The sequence below is a fragment of the Micrasema longulum genome, unplaced genomic scaffold (genome assembly GCF_059751315.1).
Source record: "Micrasema longulum isolate JH-2025_06_02 unplaced genomic scaffold, ASM5975131v1 h1tg000962l, whole genome shotgun sequence".
Lineage (NCBI taxonomy): Eukaryota > Metazoa > Arthropoda > Insecta > Trichoptera > Brachycentridae > Micrasema > Micrasema longulum.
This window is the reverse complement of record NW_028278153.1, coordinates 170,041-194,120: the sequence shown is the minus strand read 5'-3', so window position 1 is coordinate 194,120 and position 24,080 is coordinate 170,041. Positions and strand designations below refer to the sequence as shown.

General features: G+C 33.3%; 1 protein-coding gene across 1 annotated transcript in view; it reads right to left on the bottom strand.

Annotated features, from left to right (window-relative positions):
• Positions 1 to 24,080, bottom strand: part of Rab3-GEF (Rab3 GDP-GTP exchange factor) — a 49,073-nt gene that overhangs the window by 10,716 nt on the left and 14,277 nt on the right. The window contains exons 11-32 of the mRNA XM_088232255.1: positions 22,720 to 22,820; positions 21,989 to 22,241; positions 21,712 to 21,870; positions 21,217 to 21,427; positions 21,032 to 21,133; positions 20,850 to 20,956; positions 19,798 to 19,995; positions 17,744 to 17,935; positions 14,580 to 14,792; positions 14,286 to 14,486; positions 14,000 to 14,177; positions 12,543 to 12,784; positions 11,533 to 11,995; positions 11,292 to 11,428; positions 9,299 to 9,430; positions 7,583 to 7,736; positions 7,350 to 7,447; positions 6,634 to 6,873; positions 5,431 to 5,575; positions 5,218 to 5,345; positions 4,327 to 4,494; positions 255 to 324 (exon numbers count right to left, since the gene is read on the bottom strand). Coding sequence (XP_088088381.1) covers positions 255 to 324; positions 4,327 to 4,494; positions 5,218 to 5,345; positions 5,431 to 5,575; positions 6,634 to 6,873; positions 7,350 to 7,447; positions 7,583 to 7,736; positions 9,299 to 9,430; positions 11,292 to 11,428; positions 11,533 to 11,995; positions 12,543 to 12,784; positions 14,000 to 14,177; positions 14,286 to 14,486; positions 14,580 to 14,792; positions 17,744 to 17,935; positions 19,798 to 19,995; positions 20,850 to 20,956; positions 21,032 to 21,133; positions 21,217 to 21,427; positions 21,712 to 21,870; positions 21,989 to 22,241; positions 22,720 to 22,820 — 3,892 coding nt within the window. The remainder of the gene's footprint in view (positions 1 to 254; positions 325 to 4,326; positions 4,495 to 5,217; positions 5,346 to 5,430; positions 5,576 to 6,633; positions 6,874 to 7,349; positions 7,448 to 7,582; positions 7,737 to 9,298; positions 9,431 to 11,291; positions 11,429 to 11,532; positions 11,996 to 12,542; positions 12,785 to 13,999; positions 14,178 to 14,285; positions 14,487 to 14,579; positions 14,793 to 17,743; positions 17,936 to 19,797; positions 19,996 to 20,849; positions 20,957 to 21,031; positions 21,134 to 21,216; positions 21,428 to 21,711; positions 21,871 to 21,988; positions 22,242 to 22,719; positions 22,821 to 24,080) is intronic.

The window sequence follows — 24,080 nt, the reverse complement described above, 5'->3', positions numbered from 1 at the left end:
CACAGACTTTTCACTTTTAAAATGTAATAATTTTTACATGCGTATTTTTAATCCATCAACAGAATGTGTAAACTTCTTTTGTTTAAAGAAAAGACGGCCAAGTTAATTTATTATTCTAAATCAATAAATTCGTTTTTTTATTTTTAAATACAACCAAATTGATATAAAGAAAAAAATTATCTTTCCTCTTTTTATTGCATACAAAATATCGAATTAGCACTTGCATTATAATTAAATTTGTAAATGTAACTTACTAAATTCTTCCAAAATAAATATTCCTCCTTGTGTAAAGCACTTCCTTATATGATCAAGTCGAACAAAAAACTGTAACAGATACAACACATTAGTAATTAAATATTCATAACAATATCACATGTATTATGTTAGTTGTAATATATAACTCGAATGGTGACCAGTTAAATGTTTAAAGAGAGAATGAGAGAACATTAAACACAAAAACGTTAAGTTAATTCAATTAGTTTTTTTGGGGAAAAGTTCAGTCAAAATAAGGTTTGTTTATGTTTCAAGAAAATCCGTACTTTTACTACCTATGCAATACTAGACTAATATTTGAAACGCAATCGTGAAATTGATATTGCGAATCATCTATGCGTCTACATCACCCGCCATGACCAAGCACTAAGCGATCGGAGGCGACATCACATCACATCCCATACAGAGGTAATATTCCTACGGGGCATGCAAATCTGATACTGTGCCAACTACGAGTACAACGGTTCATTGTTCGTGTGAGTGTATAAGCTGGTAGAGCGACAGGGCATGCGGGGGGCGGGCGGGCGGGGTGCGGCGGCAGGCGGCGGCGGCCAGCGGCTACGACACCGGCTACGACAGCGGCTACGACAGCGGCTACGACAGCGGCTACGGCAGCGGCTACAGCAGCTACAGCAACCATGGCTTACTCGGCCCGGCCAGAGTTGCGCCATGAAACTTGAGAGATGGTCTGCTCTAATGTGACAATGTGACGTTGCGCTAGGTAGCCTGTGTGAGAGTACCGACTGTGTGGAAAGGAACAAGTTGACACTCGAGATGGAGATTGCGATGGCTTCGCTAAGTCGTAACCGTCTATTCGGTGGCATGCGTAACTGTCTGCATGATGGCCGTCAAACAGTTTTGTAAACCAAATCACTTATCCAAATAATATAACAGCGCTAAAATGGGTTTTTCGAAAACAAAAATAACATACAAAAATTCAACAATTTTCTGTGTGAGGGTAAGTTGTGAAAAAATCATAACTAAAAAGATGCTAAAAGATCAAAATGATTCGAAAGCCTCAAACTACAGGTAAGCCCTCTACTCTAAACAGTCAGTTGCTAAGTATGTCAGTCTAACGACGTGATGAAATGACAAGTGTGTGTAGCGGACAGATATGAGAACCAAGGGAACTCTGTACCTCGTAGTCCTGCGCGGAGAGGTCGACGGTCGACGGTCGACGGGAGTCCGGACAAAGGGAAACAAAACAAAATATATATTAGTTAAGTGCGGCCGCTGGCGCTGCGGCCGGTGTGGGATACGTCCTACTTCACTTGTACCACACACAAGGACCATCTCAAAAGTTCCGAAGCTTCTGGCAGAGCTTTTCCATTCTAACGTGGAATGCGATCACCGATCGCCGATTCCAATCGGAAGGGAATGAAAAAGCTCACTCGAGACATAGTAAACGCGACTAAAGATTCAATCTGCCAGAAAAGAGTAAATTACTCTCACTCGATAGTTATAGGAACTAGAGTCCGGAAATAAGGATAAATATCTCGTTTCAAGATGTAAAAAATTGAATCATCGGATAAATTGAACTGATGTATTATGCAAATATAGAAAAATATAGAAGGCCAACAGATAGCAGCATGCAAAACACTGAAACCAGGAAATGACTATTCCTCAGTGAGAGACGGTTTACTTTATATCATATTCTTACTTCTGAAAGTTATTTCAATCATATCATATTATATAAAATATCAAACTTACAATTAAGATTATGAAATCGAAATCAGAACTCAAAGGATATAATAAACAATGATTACAGAGGTTGCAAGCAAAATGCGAGCGGGGGGGACCAAATATAAGTCATGTTCAGATGAGGAAATAGACAGAATGCATCACAATGTTCACCGTGTGAAACATACTTTACTTCCATTCAGAATTTAAAACTAGAGGAAGGAAATTTTGAGTGGTCCTTGCTACAAACTATATCCGAGATATCTTTAAATCACCAATCAAATAGAAAATACCCGATACGATATTTTGTTCAAATCATATGTTGATATGCAAGGAAATTAATTGATATAACAAAAACTGATACTCAAACCTTTTAACAATGCTTGATGTGCAAAATTTATGAGATTTAATTTGTCATATGCCCTATATTCAGTTAATATTAGAGACACCATTATTATTATTTCTCGTTATATTTTGTTGGAACCATTACTATAATTATTTGTTTCAAATGTTGAATTTTATCAAATAAAACACAAGCTTATATTGGTTTTAAGAGAAAACAAGCGAATACTGACCAAAAAGCCACCATTATTTGTAATTATTCAATGCTGCCATATTCTTCAATAAATGTTTTAAACAGAAGTGGCCCATATGTTTTTAAGATTTTTGATGTATTTTTGTGATTATAAGAATATTCTTTGATTATTTTTTAGATATTATCATTTAAAAATAAACATCTACTATGTGTATACTTATATCATAATCAACAACTACTTAATATAAAAGGGTATATAATTAGTATTAATATGAAACAAACATCAACATTTCAACTGTCATTCCCTAACAATAATCATCTTGCATTATCTAAAATGGACAATTGAATCTAAGAAATGTTGAGAATATTGTATGTGTTATTGAAAACATTCATAAAATACGTATAGAGGGTAAAATTTGTTTCACTTGTGTAAAGGAAGATTTTGTCCAAAATGGACATTAGATAAAAAATGGAGGCTTTTAAGATATACTTTGTGATGTAAAATTAAATCGCATATACATTTATAATTTTGTTCCGGTAAATAAATCATATTCAAAGAGAGACCTGAGAACCAATATATGGCATAAATTATGTAAAATAAATGGCAAACACAGTTTTGAAGCAATTGATCATCAAAGCAATCACAAGAAAAGAAAGCTTTAAATTGAATACTCGCAGAATAAATGTGAGAAATGAAATATCAATTAGTTTGTACGAATTTAAAAAAACCCTCAGTATATTTAACATAAAAAAGCAGCGTAAATATGGTTTTATTGGTAGGTTAATAATTCACTTTAAGTACTTTAAACTGCTTCCAAATACCAAGCAATTTGCAGAATCCTCTCTTCTTATGTTTTATTTATTTACAATTTTAGAAACTCATTAAGGTTACCTATGCACATTACAAGATCAAGTCATTTTCTGTCTCGTCTGATTAGTGTAGTCATTTTTAAATGATTATTTCAAATTTCTACCCAACATAATTTAGTTAGTCAAGTAAGTCTTTGTATATAGTGTTTGTCCATTGCACAGAATTTTTCACTGTCCCGCATCTGTTCTTACTTTTTTAACGTTGTTATGTTGTCGTGTCTGGTATTATATTTATTTATGTCAGCATTTTTGGTGCCTGTTATGTCATTGTCTCGTATGTTTCCCGATGCAATTTTGCGTACGTTAAGAAAAATCATGAGAATCGAGCTAGAAACCCACCTGCTGCCGATGATAATTACCTACCACTGTAAATTGGCGTTAAAAGATCTGTATACCTGCAATAGTTTATTTGCGATTTCCTTGTGACTTTGAGTTCGGCTAATCATAACGCGAATCCATATTTATGTATTATGTATGTTTTAATGCCAGGTACTGATGTTTAAAAATTAAGGATGCTTTTAAACTTTATTTGTAAAAAATTGCGATGACTTTAATGTTTTTGAAAATGAAATTGGATTATTTTAAATCGGGATAGCAACACCTAGAAGAAGATATCTATTTGATACTCATTAATAATTTAAAAAAAAAACAAATTTAAAAAAATTTATGTTTGCGTTTAATGATTTATTGAAATATTTCTAATAGCCGTAAATAAACGTGCCAGAAAATGGGAATCAAGTCTGAATTTCGGTCATCTCATACGTAAGACGCGACGCTATCAGGGGTCCACGACCCGATTCAATGCAAAATAATATTGTCTGAAATAACTAAATAGGGGTCTGCTGACGATAATTTGATAATTTACATACTGAGGGTTTACTACTCAATAAAATATTATAATAATGGATAAGGTAGTATAAAAATCACAACATTCATAATTAAAGAAATCCGGAAAGGAGGGTACCTACCTTGCTATGTTGGAATAGTAGGCCGACTCCCTCCATACAAACTTGTATAAGGCCCCCTTCTCCCGTAGTGCAGTCCTGGATGGGGAACTCCCCCCCGAGCTCGGCCCCCACCCCTCCTCCGCCGCCCCGCTCCATGGCTTCTTTTATACAGTAATACAACGCCTTGCACTGTGAATAACGAGGAAATATTGGCATTAAAAAAACATGTTTATAAATTAGACTTCTGTCTGTGTCCGGGCGGGTGAAGAATGCAGCTCTGTTTGTGAAATAGAAGTAGAATCCTGGACAAGTTTTGACGTTTCGATTACGCTCCTGATTTTAATTCAACTATGCCGTGTTGTGTCCTTTGAAAGTGTAGAAATACTGACAAGATCTCAAAGAAACCGGATGCAATCACATTTCATTTGTAATTAGCAAATGAATGTGTATGTAAAAAATGCATTACTTAAAAATTTTATTATTTTTCCATCTGTCAGATTGTTGAAGAAACAAAATGAACATTTCGGGAGAGTTGCCAGGGTAGTTAATTTTTTTACCCTACTTTGCTCATCTAATGAGATAACTAATAAAAAATGGATATCGGATTAAACAACTCTATCGTGGACATTTGACCGACATTATCTTTTAAACATCAAATATTATTTAACATGATATAAATATATCCGTTTTATGTTAAATAAAATTTATTTTATATTTTATGTTTAAAGTTCATTAATTCAATTACTCTTGTTAAATGACCCTTTACTTATCTACTCTGTTTTTCTTTAAAAATATTAATTACAAAAATAGGAAAACTAACAAAAAGGATTTTTTTTTTTTAAATTAAGTACTGAGAATTTTTCGATTGATCTTTAAAAATTACGTCATAAAATTGTGTTAATATGGGCATACCTTCCGCGTGTAATACTTGTGAAGTTGTGTTTGGCCGCCATTTCGCCTCCATAAACACAACACTTTGATCTTAGGGCTATACGTCATATTCACCAAACGTTCGTACCACCAGCGCTCAACAATCGAACCTATAAATGTATTCAAATAATTTACATTTCTTGTTTAAACGACATGTGCAGAAAAATATGTAGCAAATATACATATTACGCATACCTTGAGTTGTTCTTAATACAAGACCGTCATCTCTGACCTCCATAAACCTCAGTTCTCCAGTAGCATCAGTACCTTGGTGAACAGTAAATGATTGACGATGGAGCAATCTTGAACCCAGTGGTTTTAGATCTATATCATTACCATGCTGAAATTTTTTTATAAAAATACAGTAAAGAATCTGTTTGTTTATTTATCATTATAATATCGATACACTGGTTTATTGCGATATCAGATTATAAAAATGTCATCTGTGACAAATACGATGAAATTTGGGTGAGAAATAGGATTTCGTAGGTATTATTCATAAAACACAGCTACTGAGTTGAAAGGTAAATAAAATAGTCATCTTAGATAGATATATTATGTATGTATGTTTTACAATATTTTACTTAGCTATAAAGTAAACTTTAACAAATAAGCTTGTGTAGCTTCAAAACCGGACGGTAAGAAAACAAATATTAAGTGGTTATTTTTTTATAAATTAATGTATTTAAAAAAAATAAAAAGCTTTTATTCTTATAATAAATTCGCTCATTTTTTTCAATGTTTGGGGAATTTTCAACGAGTTGGAAATCAAGAGGGATAGAGTGGGGTTCGAACCTTGGACCTCTGATCAATGAGTCCAGCATACTAGACACGGAACCAAAACCCGATTTGCTGATTCCAATTATTTAATGTATTACCACAAAGTTATTGCCTTGTATACGAATTTAAAATTATCTTAATTTAATAAGTCAATCGTCCAGTTTAAAATGAAGGTTAATCCAAAAAACGAGGCAGTGTTTTTAAAAAAGTAGGCAGTGTTATGTACATTTTTTTCCTTTTTTCAACTCACTATAATTACAAAACACCACTGAAAAATCGTGATATTGCATGGACATTTCTCAAAAATACCTAAATGTCCCGCTTTTATAACTTATATTGGCCAAAATGAAAAATTATTTGTTAATAAAATATGTTACAGGCACAGATCAACAAATTTTATTGCAAGTGATTACTGAAATATTTATTTTCTGTATTTTTGTTTGTCATTTGAAGATGGTGACTGATATTATAGACGTTCATGGTATTGGTTATAAGAGTATCTATATTATAATCAAAGACTTTGGTTATTCATTTCTTCGCTCCGCATTGAAGTATTCTTTATGCACTGTGTTCATATTTCATTAGCACTAAAATTGGATTTTTAATCTGATCAATTACCAGGTTTCCGATTTGGTCAAGGAGTTGATTAACCTCTTGACTGTACACCAAGCCGATGTGGCTTTTAGCCAATAACCTCCTGACTTTATTTCTTATATGAGATGGTTCACATCCAAGCATAACGAGGGATGCAGACAGGTTGTACAATGCTGTCGATAACAACCTATCTTCTTCATGTTCTAATCGCTTCCTTTCGGTGTCACTCAAGCATTTATATCTCTCCATCATTTCCCCGGGACCCTAGAAACAAAACAGAGAATTATATTGATTTGTTTATTTTATTTATTCAAATGTTCATTTATCTGCCAGGATGTGTGTGAAATAGAATCAAAACCCTTGATAAGTGTTTTCGACTCAACGGCTACTCTAATAGTAAAAATCCTGAATATTAAAATTGAGTGGAAATAAATTCGTCTCGTTGTGAAAAAGTATTTGGTGTGTTCGGCTACCGTTCTCAAGGTCCTGGATTCGATTCCTGGCAGAGTGGGCGATTGATTTAAAAGGTTTTTTAAACTGCAATATTTCATTGCTTCCGGCCTGGCACCTGAGGTGTGGGACTAATCAAGTAGCTTTCATACACCAGAAAATCAAAATCTGATGCATTTATTTTGCCAATGTAGTACTCTATCAACTTGTAGGTGCGGAAAGGGGAATGTTAACGAACTTAAGATACGTAATAATATCTAAATACTTTATTTTCTAATTTTTTAACGTACTTGATCCATTCCAATCATATCTCTTTCTTGACTAACTGCATCTAAAAATGCATCTTCCCAAAATTGCATTTGGTCCCATAAAGTAGATCTCTCTTTACCTGAAAATAAAGAATTTTATTTTAGTGTTTCGAATAGTTCAAAGCGTAATGGTTTTTTTCTTAATTCATTGAAATATTAAATTTAGTCATTGTACACCAAGACTCAATTTATGCATTTACTGGAGCAATGAGTACCTAACAATCCTTGGAAAATATAAGTTCTTCCGCTATCCGGAGAAGGAGTGGGAGAAGTGTTGACAATATGGCCGCCCGTATACCTAAATCCGGTGCTCAAAGATGACTTGGAAGACCAGACACTCGACGTGCGAGGTTTGGCATTACGAGGAAACTGGAAGAAAATTTTAAAATGTTAATTATAGAAAAAAAAATCTACCAATCAACAGAAACTTGAAACTCTTTTAAATACTAATTTGTTTAAAAAACCATTGCGGACAATAAAACAAATTCTATAATATTTATGTTTGAATACTAAGTACCGATAACTTAAAAAGTGGTAAAAACATTCGTTATAAATATAAACTATTTTTTCGCGAAAATGATGAACACCTTACAAAAGAACCCACCTAAAGGTTTTATGACTCGTGAGGCTGGTTTTATTGATCACTCAACGCACTGTAAGATTTACTACGCTTTTCATGTGTTCAAACATCCATATTTATTTCATGTTAAATTTTAATTATGTAATCTTGAAACGAAATTTCCTCGAAAATGATGGCCTAATATAGTGAAATTATTTACTGAAATTACTTACTTACTTACTTACTTATTTACATAATCCAGCATATTTTTTATGAAAAATCATGTAATTCAAAATAATTTAGTAAAAATTATATATGAAGGAACGGGGTAGAATATTTCGTAACTTAAAATTAAAACTGTTCAAAAAATAAATTAGTTATAAAGCAAGATGATAAGACTGTTGCTTACGTAAAATATCGCATAAGATTTTTCGAACGATAAACCTCTTTTTCTATTTTTATTGATCCGGTTGGAGGTAGAATATTCAACCCCATGCATGGTCAGTACGAAATACTAAACACTACTTATAAATACTATAAATAATATATTATTATGTTTGATACCATGCATTTTTAACTATAATAATGTACTATCAATATCTGTTAATCTATTTTTAACATATTTACAGGTATTTCTACATTTTAATATACAATAATTGAAATAAAAAATACACCTTTATATATTTTGATCATATACTCGTGCATACAACGATGTTGCTAATATTCCGTCACTTAAAATCATGTTTTAAGGTTGTCATTTCCATACATTTGTATTTCAGTAGATTTTTCAATAAATTACTACAACTTCAATAAAAACTGTATTTTGTAGGAACTATTTTTTTTAATCAGAGCACTTAACTACATAGTTTTCTGCCAAAAGCATCCAAAGCTAAAATTTAACTCACTATCATAAGATGCTGAAATGGCGGTCGCTAGAAAAGTTGAGGATATTTCAGACATTATTATAAGACATATAACATTTTTTTAAATTAGAAGACAAAATTGAAATTTTTAAATTTTGTATATGCATTTCCTCCGTTTATCAGATTTAAAATGAATAAAATTCCCGAGAAGCGTATTTTGAAAATGTAATTAATTTTAAAGACAATTAACAAATATTTTGGCATGTTTGTTTTTACTGGTATCTTCCAAAACTACAAGCTTAATGCGTAATACATTTCTACATAATTTTCTAGATTTTATTAAATAAACAAAACAACGTTTTATGCCTTTTTAAAGTTTAACATGAATTTCTACAAAATAAACACCAAATCAAATAATAACGTGTGATAGTTTGCCAAGAGTGTGCGCAATTTGTTTGTCTTATTTAAATGAATGTTAAATGTGTTTTGATGATGACAGTTGTACTTACATTGGAGTGTTGCACTTCAGTGTCGGAGACCGTGGACCTAAAGGAGGCCCGGTGGTTGGCAAATGCATTGGGGTGGTTGGTTGTTATGGAGCCAGTCTCCGCCAGGGAGGAGTCAGAGCCGTGGAGTGTTCCCTAACCCACAAACACACAACTAGACAACACCATCTACAAGGACTAATGCACACATGCATCGTTCCATCTCCGGCAAGGCAAAGCTAAATGTCACCTCTCTCGAAGTATCAAGGAGATAACATTTTAGTATGTATGCACAAAAAGTTCAACTTAATCAAATACTTATGAAGGTATTATTCGTTTTATCAACTTGTTGCAAGAAATCACTGCCGCAATTCGCATCATATATAAATGGAAAAATACAGTGTCTAAAATCAATGAATATGTCTTTGATAGCCACATATGATTACATTTAACGACGTATCGACTGTTTTAAAAACTTAAGAGAATGGTTGCACTGTAGCTCCAAATCCTTATTTAGAGTGGCTGCGGACAAAATAAAACCTGGCATGATGAAAGCCAACTTCCGTCGCGGGGAGACAGAAGAAGAAAAATATGGTAAAATATCAAAATTGAGCTCTTGAATCTGAACTCGAAAAATTTCAAGCTTCAATAATATTTTTTAAAATTCAAACATTGTTGTAATGGATTTTTTGTGTTGGTTTGAAATACGAAAAATTAAGCGCTTATAACTGTTTTTAATCAATATTTCAAAGCAGATATATTTTTTTAGTGACTTCTTGCAGCAAACCGATGATTAATAAATATTATTTAGAGGGGTGATTCAAACCTGAAACTTGGAATATTTTGTGATATCCAGAAAAAAGTTTATAATTAAAAACCAGGTACAATTATTAAATATATTGGATCGTAAAAAAAAACGAATATCTATCCACAGAACAGAAATGTTCTGAGCATCTATCCAATCACATATTCAATACCTCGGGGTAAGTATTAAAAAGGACAAATTTGAATTTTAACTTTTAAATTCTGTGAGAATCATAGAACACGTATATAAAAACTACCTTATCATTTAAGTTTACAATAGTGAGGGAAACTATTTTTATTTGTTATACAAAAAATATGTTTCCATCGTTAGTAGTTACAGACATGGTAAACAAACATTCAAAGTATTCAGATTAAAATGAAGAATCAACTCTCGTTTATTTCAAAAACTGAAAATAATAAGCCTTAAAAAAATGTGTACAGATGTAAAAATTAACTTTTTATAGAAAATCAGTCTGACAATCCATTTTTTTTTTTGGTAAAAACAAATATTTTAGTTCTTATTATTTACCCATATATTTCAATTTTCAGTCCATTTTGTAAAAATCGTAAATAACTTGTGCTGGAAAATGTTAGTCGACGTGTAGGATTAGATCCTCTGACCTTTGATCCGTGAGCCCACAATACTATCACTGGACCACAATCCGGTTCAAATACTAATGTGAATCGTGAGCAAAAATCACAGCTTAAGAAAAATTGTTAGTACCTATTTTATTGTAAAATACAGGTTATTTAAATTATTCGTATTTTTAGTTTCATAAAAATATTCATAACCAAACGTATTTAAAAGTAATTTTAAAACAATGTGTTTTATTTAATACTTTTGATCGTGTTATTCCACAAAGTTAATGCCGATTCAATAAATCACATAAATATTTCCTATTTGACAATATTCATTATAAATGCGTAACTTTTGTAAATTATAATAAGTAAATAAAATTCAGCATCCTGAAAGGACATAAAAACAGTGAGAAATAAAAATTAATCGATATTTTTCATCAACATAGAGGAAAAACATCGGCATAGGTACTAAGCAAAATCTTAAGCGGCAAATGAGTATAGGTTTAAGGGAATCTATGTTACACCGCAGCAAAATAAATCACAGAAAATTATTTACATATTATTTTTATAAAATTCGGATTGAGAAATCGATACAGTAATGATTTTAGTATTTAAGTATAAAAATATTACATACTTCTGACTCAAATGATGTTAATTTGCTCAACAACATGTTTCTCTTCTGGTTCAAAATATCCTTAAACATTTCAGCTGTACTTGGTAAATCGGGAGGTTCTACATCGGGATCAGTGAACTTTAACGTAGGCGGAGGTTCTGAAAATTTAATATATTTTCATCAAATGAACTTGTCAAAGTCGCGTTTAGTGAATAACAAATATCCTTAATACCAATACGATAGCACATCAAAAACAAGGTACCATTTTGGGAATTTTTCCTCGATGATGGAGATGATGGACTCATCGGCGAACCAATATTATCCTTGCTTCCAAAGGGACTGAAACCCCGAGCTAACTGCAGAGTGTTGAGTTGATTGTCACAACTTTGACCAGAATCTTCCATTGATATAATTTCCTTTGTCCAGAAATGCGTATGCGCAATTTCGGTAAGTTGGAAAACTGATGCCATACCGCCTAGTCCAAAGTTAGAAAATGTTGTTTCCAAACCATGCACAACTGCTAGTAAAACTTTAAGTATGCCCTTCCAAATATTCTTTGATATACAAACATCTTCTATGTGGTCGTCGGGTGATATTTTCTTGTTCAATGTTTTATTTAGCTTGCTAAGAACCAAATTTCTGTAAGACTCGTCTTCCATTAATTTCTTCAATCTGTTGAGTTTCAACCATCCAACACCTTCTCCATCAAGCACTTGCGTTATAACCTAAGGAAAATTTATTTTTTATCAGTATAACAGAAATTCATAGCGTTCCAATTATTTGGTATATAGCAAACGACTACTCAAATCTAATTTGAAATTTCTCCAATTTTTTTGTTTTAAATCTGATAATTAAGACAGAGATTTCAAGTGTTTTTATTTTTTTTTTTAAAAGAATCATTCGGGTTCTGACGATTTACCCAAATATTTTTATTTTGGTGGCCATTTAAAATGTCTCTTATTAAAAAATAACAAAATAAAAAAATATATTTTCACTTTTGATTATTTAACGTCATTAATTAAACCTAAAAAGTTTGTTTTATTAAAAAGGGAAAAAAAATTCTAACGATTTATCAAAATATATCGATTTTTCGACATTTTCTTTTGTTCTAAATAGCCCTGCTAGATAATTATAACGAAATTCCGTTCGAAGCTAGAATCCATAAACCGCATTACTACGACGGTTTTATCCCATTATTTTAAGAATAAAACAGCTCATAATTTATTTCAATCATTTGAAATACAGGCATGACAATGTAGGGTGTGAACTTACATCATTTAAGAAGTTTTGATTTTCGGTATTTGTATTGGTTCTGTCATGAGGTGACCTATGGGGATCATCTTGTTGAGAAGCGTTGGTGTGCTTGATAAGAGGTGACCTCTGCACCAGGCCCTTGGCCCCAGCAGGGAAGGGCCCGAAGGACTGAGATGAGCCCTGGGAGGCGGCTTTACTCTGCTGAGCCTGGGGTGAGGGTTTAGCTTGTTGGGCCTGTTGAGGTTGCTTTGGATTTTTACCTGCAATTAAAATTTACTAAATATGAAAAAGTTTGAAGCATGCAGCAACTGATCTACATTTGTTGCAACAGAGAGGTAAAACATTTTTAAGAAGGGAATATTGTTGTTTAGGCATTTACAGGGTTATGACCTGTCATTGGCTGGTTAAACTCATTATTCGCAAAACCACCTCCGCCAAAGAATCACTTGGCTTCTTCATATACAATAAAAGCACACTAAACATTGAAACAAAACTACTCGTATACACAGCACTTCTCCGTCCCATCATCACCTACGCCTGCCTCATCTGGGGTACCGCCAATCACATCCACAATCTACAGGCTTTCCAAAACAAAACTTTATGCATCATTCTACAAGCCCCGCATTCACAATCACATACCGGGACACGAACACTCAAGCACTCGACACTTACATTAAAAAAACTAGCCACAAAGTTCTTCCAATCTCTACACCAAAATTCCAACCCTTCAATTGCAGACCTCTGCCTGCTAGATTCCATAACTGAACCTTTTAATCTCCGACCTGTATCCGTCATCTACCCTACCTCTCCCGTCCCTTAAAGTAGGGAAGAAAAGAGGCAAAACAAAAACTTCTTTCTTTTATTATATTTTTTACAATAACCAAACCAGTATAGAAAAAATACAAATACCAGCCCACCATCAAAAGACCTTTTGGGCACCCCGTACTCGATTTTGCTTCGATTGAGACCTTCGCTTCACTCTAGACTAGGATTTTAAACTTCTCTCCCTGCGGATTCCTGACCACGGTGATTTGGACACTTTAACCTGAAGTAAGAGGCCCTTTTTAGGACATCTCCGGCCTTGACGAAACGCAATTGGGTTGCCTAGTCTCCACTGACTTACAAACAGTGGACCGGGCCGTGCGCTCTAGTGACTACAGCGGAACCACAGCACGACGCCGGTAGAGCATTAGCTACATTTGGGTTTATCTGATCATGCAAAATCATCATTGTCCTACGTTTCTGTTCACATTAGCATATTTTATATTTTATCATTATTTTGTCATCCATTGACACCACTTGACCAAACCATCCTAATGAACCTTTCACCTTATCAATCAAACCTGTCCCGGATTTCGTAATTTGTAATCCTGTCACACATCTATTTAAATTGTATTTGTATGAATGTGTTAGTTGTATAAATAAGAAAAATAAATTGTATTTTTCATCCGGTTTTAGATAAAAATCTCATTTACTTTTTCCGAAGAAGTCACTGAATATGCTAGAAGTCGATGCGGCGATTCCATTCAAATCGGAACTGATATTTGAAAAGAAGTCTCGATGGGTCGTAGTGATCATATTTGTTGTTTGTATTGTTGTTTGAGAGGAGTCCCTTCTACTTCCTGGGGGACTTCCACTGCTCCACGAATCAGTCTAAAAGAAACAAAATATTCATTTTATTGGTACTAACAAAATGGAGAAAATAAATCGTGAGTACGTTTAGTACAACACATACAGGTAGCTGCCAATTTTATGACTTACCTTTAAGAGTCCTTTCTTAGTGGCGACCTCTTTAGCACTTTTGGTTAAATCATCCAACGTAGATTTCCCAACGTAAGTTAGATCTTCAAATGTATTTTTACTCACTCCGGCTGCAGTTTTACTAGCTTCTAAAGCACTTTTAGAAGCCACCTGCATGCTTTTAGATGCCTCTTCTGCAGCTTTCTTAGCTTGGACAGTAAACTAGAACAAAAACATTCATGAAAACATTAATATGATCAGCAGTTTGAATTTGCGAAAACATTTTTAATACTTAAATGATTTTTTTCAGATTACCTTGTCCATGTGAGCGAGGAGTCCTTCCTGGCTGCTTTGTCTATTGACTAATTCCTTGGCTTGAGATGTAAACTGCTCAAAGATAGATCCCTGAGAGCCCTGCCTCGTAACACCTTGCCCGGACATGTTGCTAGTTGGGGAAGAAACACTCCCAGTTTGGCTTGTTGAGCCAAATGAACCAGCTCGAGCCAGTACGTTGCCAACATTTTGTTTCTAAAACATCAATGACCTTAAATTTAAGGCTGTACTTTATACGTGGATTGATACGTAAGCTAATTATTTAAAATGTAAAAAGGTATTCAAAAAAGCATTTTCGTAAATTACTTTAACATTCCAATTGTTTCCGGAAAATAATGTAATAATTAATTTTACTTAATATTACGTAAATTAAATTTAAAAGAAATAATTGTTACAGAGTTGGAAAAACAGTGAATTTTGGATAGCCAAAATCTCTCAAGCTAAGAACAAATAATGGACATGGTTTTTAAAAATTGGCGATTAGATTTTTGCACCGAGTGGTGAATAAGGCACTGCATTAGTACTCATATTACAGCTCGTTTGGATTAATTTTATTAGATGGATGATAAGGTGATCACTAAATATTACATATTAATAAATATATGCAGTGTAGAACTTCCTTTAAAACCAATATTTTACATCCTTTTTGCCAGGAATCAAACCCTGGATCTCATGCATGGTAGGCGAACGCACCAACCACTACACTACGAGAAGGGTTTATCTGCACTCAACTTTCTTTTTCAAAATGTTTACTTCAGAGTAGCCATCGAGTAATTAACACTCGTCCAGGGTTCTGGTTTTATTTCACACGCAGAACTATATTCATTATCCGTTCGGACACGGAGAAAAATACTCAATTCAAAATATGTGACTATCAAAAAAATTAATTGTCAGTCAGTGAAATTTTTTATCAAATAAAAGTTTTTCAGTTAAACATCTAAAGGAATGGACATCTTAAAAATCATCTCAGTTTGATCAATATATAAAATGCACTACTATTTGTGTTAATTTCAATAAAGCAAGAACAGTAAAGGGTGAAAAGCATGTGTATGTACTTACTATGCAAAGAGTCAAATTTAAGTATGTAAAATACCAGATATTAAAAATGTTGAAAATTAACCCAGAATAATTTCACTCTTATCAAATAAAGTTGGTACCTCTAGCAATCATTTTTATTGTGGCTTCTAAAAAAACTGCTTAATTGATAATAATTATCGTTAGTCTCTTGACAATTTATTCAATGCATCAGCATCACCCCTTTGCTACCTGACGCTACGGTACGAATTTCTTCTAAAGCAAAATTACTTATACGTCTCTTATATGAGAATAAATTTGATGTAACTAATTACTGTTGATACTTGGACGTTTTTAAGTAGTTTCGGCTATTTTGAAAAACTTTTTTTTTTTTTTTTGAAAAGAAATATTTGCGTTCTTATGATTTACCCAAATATTTAATTTTGAGGGCCATTTTCAACGAGTTTTAAATAACTCACTATAAGAAAATGGAATCAAGTTGGAGTAGAGTGGGATTCGAACCACAGACCTTTGGTCCGTGAGTCCGAGACACTAGCCACAGAACCACAACCCGACTTAATTTTTAAAAATAACTTCTTTGGATCTGTTATGCGTAGAGCTGTCGCCCGTTTGGTTGTGAAAAATCACTGCTCCTTTACAAACTTCAATATTGTAATTATAATAGCAAGTTATTCTTTTTTTTCAATATTTTTGTTGTTTAATTTTAATGTTGGTTTTTCATTTATTTTTGCAAATATTTCGTATCGAAAAAATAGCAACTTTTTAATATCACAATCTTTTGACGCTACAAATTTGAACCACTTTTTTTTATACATGAAGTTTTCAAAAAAAAAACGAAAAAAATGCGTTATAATAAATAACATAATTCAAAAAGAAAAAAATCTTTTTTCAGGGATCAAAAGCCCGTATTATACGCATAAAACTAATCAGATTCTGACAAAAATAAAGTGTTGCGTGTAAATGTTCAGAACAAGACCGTATTTTGATAGACCTTTCTCTTGGATATTATCCACTCGCATAAACTCCACTGAAAAGGCAACCGTAAGACTAACAAGACGGCGGAGGTTCTATCACGAATTAATTTATTTTTAGATTCGTGAATTAATTCGTTTTATGATTTAGAATCTGCGCACGCGTGTGTACTGTGTACTGTGTACAGCAGTGTTTCCCAAGGTGAAGCGCACGCCCCACCGGTGGGGCACCACGCTTCAGATATAAGACACGTCGGCATTCCACATATAAAGGGGAATACTCATCGGTCATACAAAAAATGCCTGAGATGTACAAAATTTAAATATACGCCAAATTGTACTTAAAATATAATGAAACTTGTTGCAATTTCAATAATTATCTAAAAACACAGAAACTGTGCAGGATGTAGGAATAATGGCATGGGTTTGCGAAAAAACTAACACAAAATATCCTAATATTACGTTGCATGCCAGAAAATTATTATTAACCTTTCCCTCGTCGTATTTGGTGGAATTTTGCGCCATAAGCGATTTACTCATTAAAAAACGAAATCGATTGGATATAACTAATAGAGGCATAGAGGGGACCTAAGACTGAAATTAATTAAGCTAGATCCGGACATCAAATTTCTTTGTAGCAAGCGTAGCCGAATTTAATGATAAATTAGGCGTCAAGATATGTGTGTTTGTACTCAATTTCAATTGTCACTTGTGTTTTATTATTGTTTTCTTTTTTATTTTATTTTACTTAATTACATTTTCAATTTGTGTGTTGTAATCAATTTAGTTATAATATATGTATTAGAATAGGTTTTATTTAATTTCATTAGGTACAGATATGTTTACAAACATATGACAATATGATTTGAAAATTGACCTGCTGTTTGATCAAAAAAGATGCCGGTGGAGCACCTGACTTTTGAAAAGACTACGGTGGGGCATAGCAAAAAGAAGGCCGGGAAACACTGGTGTACAGTATTGCGCGTATAAATTAATGACTCTTGACCAATTTAAAAACAAGAGATCTTACTGTGTATTTCAGAAGTAGCCACAAGATTTCTTGCTCAATTCTGTTTTTTTCAGACTTCTGACCAATCTCTTGTACAGGTTTCTGATCAACGCAATACGACTGTTACTTACCGCTGGAGCTTTGCCCCTCAGTGACCCCCTGAGAGGGCCCGAAGTGCGCTGGCTGGGCGTGGAGGGCCAGTCCGAATCGCTAGTACTAGCACTGTCCTGCTTAGGGGGCGCCACTACAGTCCGCCCGGTTAGCGTGGAGTTTGAATCAGACTCATTTTCTACACTGCCGCTGCGCTCTTTAACCTGGGTACGCTGGGAAGTTTACAAAGAAAATAAGGGCGCTCTAAACTACCCTTGATATTTTGATTCGTTCGCGTAATTTTCTTTAAAACAAATAACGATGCATAAGATTTATCAGCAGTTTTGATTTTTTGAAGTGGCGAATAACTTTTTATTTTGGTATTATTGTGAGAGTTGTTTCACCTTTTTGGGGTATCTCAAAGTTTTATAATGTTGTTTTATTTACCAAAATACAGCTTATTTAATGAAATTTCGTGAAATGAAATGGTTTTTATTTATAAGCTGATAAAGCACTTAAATGTTGTGAATTATTTTCTTTTTACTAGCAGTCTACATAAAATGTTATGTGCTACTTTAGTAACTCAAGCCATCAACATACTTTTCAATTTTTAAAAACGTGAAAAACTTTTTAAAAATTTAAATAGATACACTTTTTGCTAATTAGGCTGTTGATTTGGAATAAAGTTGTATGCGGTATGCTAAAAAAATTGCATAAATTAGTTGATAAATTAATTGTTATACTAAACGAATTAAGCAAGTCACGTTCCGCATGAAAATATAATAAAAAACATTTTTTATCAACAGAACTTTTTATTACATTATTTTTAATTTGTCCTAATGTTTGTAGACAAGAGACTGGATTTCAGCCTAAAGCGAGTCATTAATATTAACAGATTACAACAGGGATGGAGAACATTTTAGAGAAGGGAATACGTAAGTCTAAGCATTTGCAGGGCTTATGACTTATCGTTGACTGGTTTAAGTGGCCACTTTACACACTGTAACATTTACCATTTTGCCTATGTTCGAACATTCATATTTCTTAAATTCTTCCATCTGTTGACTTTAGTGCTGTTCGAACATAGGAAAAATGATGAATGTTACACAGTGTGTAAAGTGGCCAATTAAACAAGCCAACGGCTGGTTATGGGCCTTGTAAATGCCTAGACTTCCATATTCCTTCTCTGAAATGTTCTTCATCCTTGTTGTAATTTGTTAGTTAGAACTTTTTATGGTTTGCAAAAAGTTCCGTTAATACAAAATATTTCGGTGCGTCTGTTGCAGTTAAGGAAAATTGAATTATGTTTTTTTAAACAAAGAAAAAATATGGTTTTTACGCCTAATGTAGTTTTGTCATAATTTATGTCTAATTATTGCGGATTTTTCCCTAACTGCGATTCATATTAAAATGTCTTGAATAAATCGGTGCTATAAAATAAAGATACAATATGAAAGCTTGTGCATGTAAAGTTAAAATACTCGTTTTATTATTAAAATAAAATATGTGCAGTTGCAAAGTCAAATAAATGGTTGCTTTTTTACACTTTTTTACATTTTTTCTTCATACACTTATGTGTATGAAGAAAAAATGTAATGTATTTAAAACGTATTCCTCATCATGGGATTTACCTTAAGGAATACATTATCAACTTATTTGTGTTGTATTCTTACTGTAAAATTAATTAATAAATACCATATAGTGCGTCAAAAAAGAATAGAAAAATTGTAACATCGCGATAAAAAAAAATCGTATAAACCAAGTAGGTTGCTGACTTTTAATGATAATAAAAACCCATAAAATCACCAGCACCATCAAATAATTTCTCTTCCTTTTTTTTAAATTAGCAGTCGTTTTTTTTCTTGTTTATTGTGTACAAGGTTTCCTCGTTTTTGACTGCATTTATTAATAATAATTATTTAAATAGCTGGGGTTATATTCCAAAAGCTCTCGCGGCCGTAGAAAAAGCGTTTATTTACTTTTATTTTGTATGGAAATACGCGAGATAAAAATGTTTTCTACGGCCGCGAGTGGTTCAGAAAAGCATCGATGTTGTTTTAAATTGACAACACACCCAACTGAGGGTGTTACTTACATTTCTGCGGACGGGTGTTACGTCCTTCGCTGTCCGGTTAGTTTCCTCCGCGTTATGCGCGTCGTCATCGTGATTATCTTCCTCTGGGTCGCTGCGGTCCGAGCTCGACGGCGACGGGGAGGGGGACCGGGAAGGGTGTGGAGACACGGGACCACCGTGCCCAGTTGGGTACAGAAGGCTGGACGGGGGATGATAAACCTGTAAAAAGAAACAGGTTAATTGAACGAAGTTATACAGAAAGCAGCAGCCATAGAAAAGTGAAACTGAGATAATAGATAAAGAGTAAATTATGAAATCTACACAACAGTTGGAATGTTTTCGACTTAATCAAACAATGAATACATAAGTTTTTATTTATATTACAAACAAGAATCTTAGTATGCATTTGACCAGTTTTAATGATTTTTAAAGTACCATAAGATTTTCAAAGTGCTGTGGGTATTTTCTGCAAATTGAAAAATGGCGTTTTAGTGATCGACACCTTTTTATAAGGTGATAATATAGTTTTTTGTATGAAAGCGGTCTGGCTGTTTTTAACAGAACATAGAATTGATCTTACTGCCCCCGATAACATTAATATCTCATTTTTCCAAAATTGTGGACTGGCTGCTTTCTGCATAACTACGTTTAATTGTACCCATTTGTTCATGTACAGATTTTAATTTTTGATTTTTTGTTGGGTCCCATGTAAACAAAAGTGCCCGTTTTAGACTTCACACATTCATGGCAGTTTTTATATGCATGTCTTAAGCTTCAGATGGCAGTCTTAAACAATATTTTTTGATACAATTGGTGATGTCAATGAAAATCTAAGCCTCGATGCATGGTAGTCAAATGCGCAAAATAATACATTATAAAATTGTCTTCTGGTGGCTGAAAATTATTTATCAAAGCGAAAATAATTTTCCAGAATTTACGTATTTTAAGTTCACATCAACTCAAAATTTTGCCCTGCATTTTTTCCATAGATATTGTGCAAAATGTGCCACTGCATTCTAGGAAAAACTCACATATAAATAAGTAAACTTTAAAAAAACATTCAATTTTCTTACTGTTTTAGGGTCTAATGAAGAAGACAGCGTCATTGGTGTTAAGGATTGAACAACCGCTCCATATACTTCCCCGAGACCATGATGGACTTGACCACCGGCGAGAAAGCCTGCAATTAAATCAACAGTTAATAAAAATACTCTGCTTTATAGCGTGATTAAGTTGGATCTAAGCGAACTCTTACTTGGAGAGATATCAGAAGATGCCATTTCCGAAACAAAATCACTTAAGGAAGAATATGACGAACTTGTGCTTTCTCCTCCTTCTGAATCGGAACCACTTTCATCTAAAATGAAAATAATTTTGAAGATTTTAATTTTTACACGTTTAATTTTAAATATATTTTCAAAGTTGTGTTTTATTCCTTACCAGTAGGTTGGTGCTCTTGTCTTTGAATACATCTTAGAGCCCCGTTTAGAGAGCTTCCATCGTCCCACACTGGAAACCGAATTGGTTCCAGAGCGTTAGCAAACCATTTGGGTTTATCTCCTATCTGATGTGGATCAAATACTCCAGTATGCACCCTCAAGAAAGCCACATTACTAGGAGTTAACGACCATTCTGCCAGAAATTCTACCGCCTAAAAAGTTTTCCATTGTCCTTAATCAAATGAGTTATCAAAACAAACTATTCGTTGAAATATGATCTTAACTTCGCCACCGTATCCTAACGTTTTTAAAAAATCGATTATTTTTTATGTAACTCTATTATTCGCTAACTTGATAGCAAAATTTATGTTTTTTTTATACACTGGTTCAATACTTCAAATATAATGTGAAATGCATAACGATAGAAATATAAAAAAGATAACATAATATCAACGAATAAATATGTTCATAAATCGACATAATTTGTAAACTTTACCTGAGTCCTAGAAAACTTGTTCAAAAAATGTGTTGTTCTAGGTCTTGATCTCAGAAAGCTATTTATTTGGAATGCTACAACTGGTCTTGGATATAATCTGAGAGTTCTGGTATGTTCCGTAAAATTAGCTAGCAAATTCTGAGAATTGAAGAATCGCACCTAAAAAAAACAAAAAAATTATAAAAATATTTAGTCAACCTGTAAGTATTTAGATGGATGGCAAATCGTATACTATCCTTATAACTTTAAAAATTACGTTTCAACAGTAGGTACGCACCATGGCTACTCTAGTTGCTACATCCACTGAATCCACATCATTTCCATAGATAAGTGGGTTAAATCCCGAGAATCCCTGACCCTGGGATATTGACAAGCGACCACCACTAGCCGGTGTTGACGGACCAGACAACGATTGCCGCTGGCCACCGGAAGGACCAGATGTAGAGGGTTTATGGTCTGTGCTCTGACGATGGGATGGAGATGTATTGGCTGAGGAGTCTGCCGAACTGTAGTGTCGCGCACTTTGGACACTAAAAACATTCAAATATTTAAATAACATCAATCAGAAAACCTCCAAACGTTTATTTAAGTTCTGTGTGAGAAATCGAAGTATGATAGAGTTATAATTAATAAAATATAAAGAGTTTGCAAATCAAAGACAGGTATAATTGATAAAATTAAGAAAGGGTCACTTAGATGATTCGGTTATGTAGAACGAAAGTATAAAAAAGTATATATAATGTATAATAATATTAAAAAATAATGCTAAAACAGATATATATATACGTATATGTTAATGGCGAGAATTAATGGTAACATTAGACGAAGATGACCAACAAAGACATTGCGTGATTAGATAAACCAAAATCTCATGTGTGGTCATATCGAATGCAGACACAATCAAAAGGCATGTATGACATAATGTATGAATCTGAAAGAAGCTAGGAACTTATGTCAGGATAGATGTGTGTGGCGCAATAAGTAAGATATAGAAAAATGTGTTATTACGTGAGTGTTGCTCCTCCAACGTTGTCTCTTTTGGATGGAAGTAAAGTAGCAGCTCCAACTGGTACCTGATTACTACCATTGGTATTCATATTGCTGAGTGCCTGGTTATGCAAGAGAATACAAAAAATAGTTTGTTAACATCCTAGCATAGAAAATGTGCTTTAACTACAGCATACAAATAACTATTTATTAGTGTTTTTAAAACTAAAGAAGAAACACCTACTATAAAATGGTGTATTGACGCTGGAGGTGAAATGATATTAATCTGACAAACACTTTTTACGTGTTTTTTACAAAAATTATACCCGTTCATTCCACACTGGAATAAATTCCAATATATTTTTTTCACATACTCGTTAAAATCTGTTTGTCATTTTTAGCCTACTTATAATTATGCAGGTACATAATTATTAAAATGACTTTTTTTTAAACTAAGGAAATTGCTTTAATCTTTAACAATTTGTTTATGTATCGTATTCGTAGAATTAAGAACAGTCCAGAAACAGCATACGCACATCAAACAGAAGGCGACTCAACTACTCATAAATGAGTAGGTTTACGTTTTGACCAATTAGTTTCATTGTAGACGTCGCTCAGTACGAAACTCCCGATTTGAATTCAATTATGCCGTGTTGTGTCCTTTTGAAGTTTATAAATACTGCTAGGATCTTAAAAAACAGGATGCAATCACATTTCATCTGTAATTTTCAAATGAATGTGGATATAACAAATGCATTACTTAAAAATTGAATTATTTTTCCATCTGTCAGATTATCGAAAAAACAAAATGGATATTTCGTTAGTGTTGCCAGGGTAGAATTTGTTTTTACTCTGCTTTGCTCATCTAATAAAAGAACTAATGAAAATTAGACCTCGGATTAAACAACGCCGTGGGGGACATTTGAATGACATTATCTTTAAAACATCAAATATTATTTAACAAAATATAAAAAAATCCGTTTTATGTCAAATAAAATTTGTTTTATACTTTAAGTTCATAGTTCATTAATTCAATTACTCTTATTAAATGACCCTTTACTTAACTACTCTGTTGTGTCAATCAATGTTTCCGCGTGCACAATAAAACTTTAGAGAAATTAACAGATTACTTTTTTTTTACCTTACATTTGTGTTATGATTTTTTTCTCCCATCAAGCAACATTACCCGGTGACTTTACGAATACGCGCGGCGAAAGTAAGCCGGAGTGGGGGAATTATTGGACACAGTCCGATGTATTCAAATACGATTCTACGCTCCTTCTGGACTATTATTCTTAATTCTACGATCGTATGTAATAAAAATACCCACTGTTAATCATCAAGAAAATATCAAGCAATATTGATTTTAAATACGGATTTAT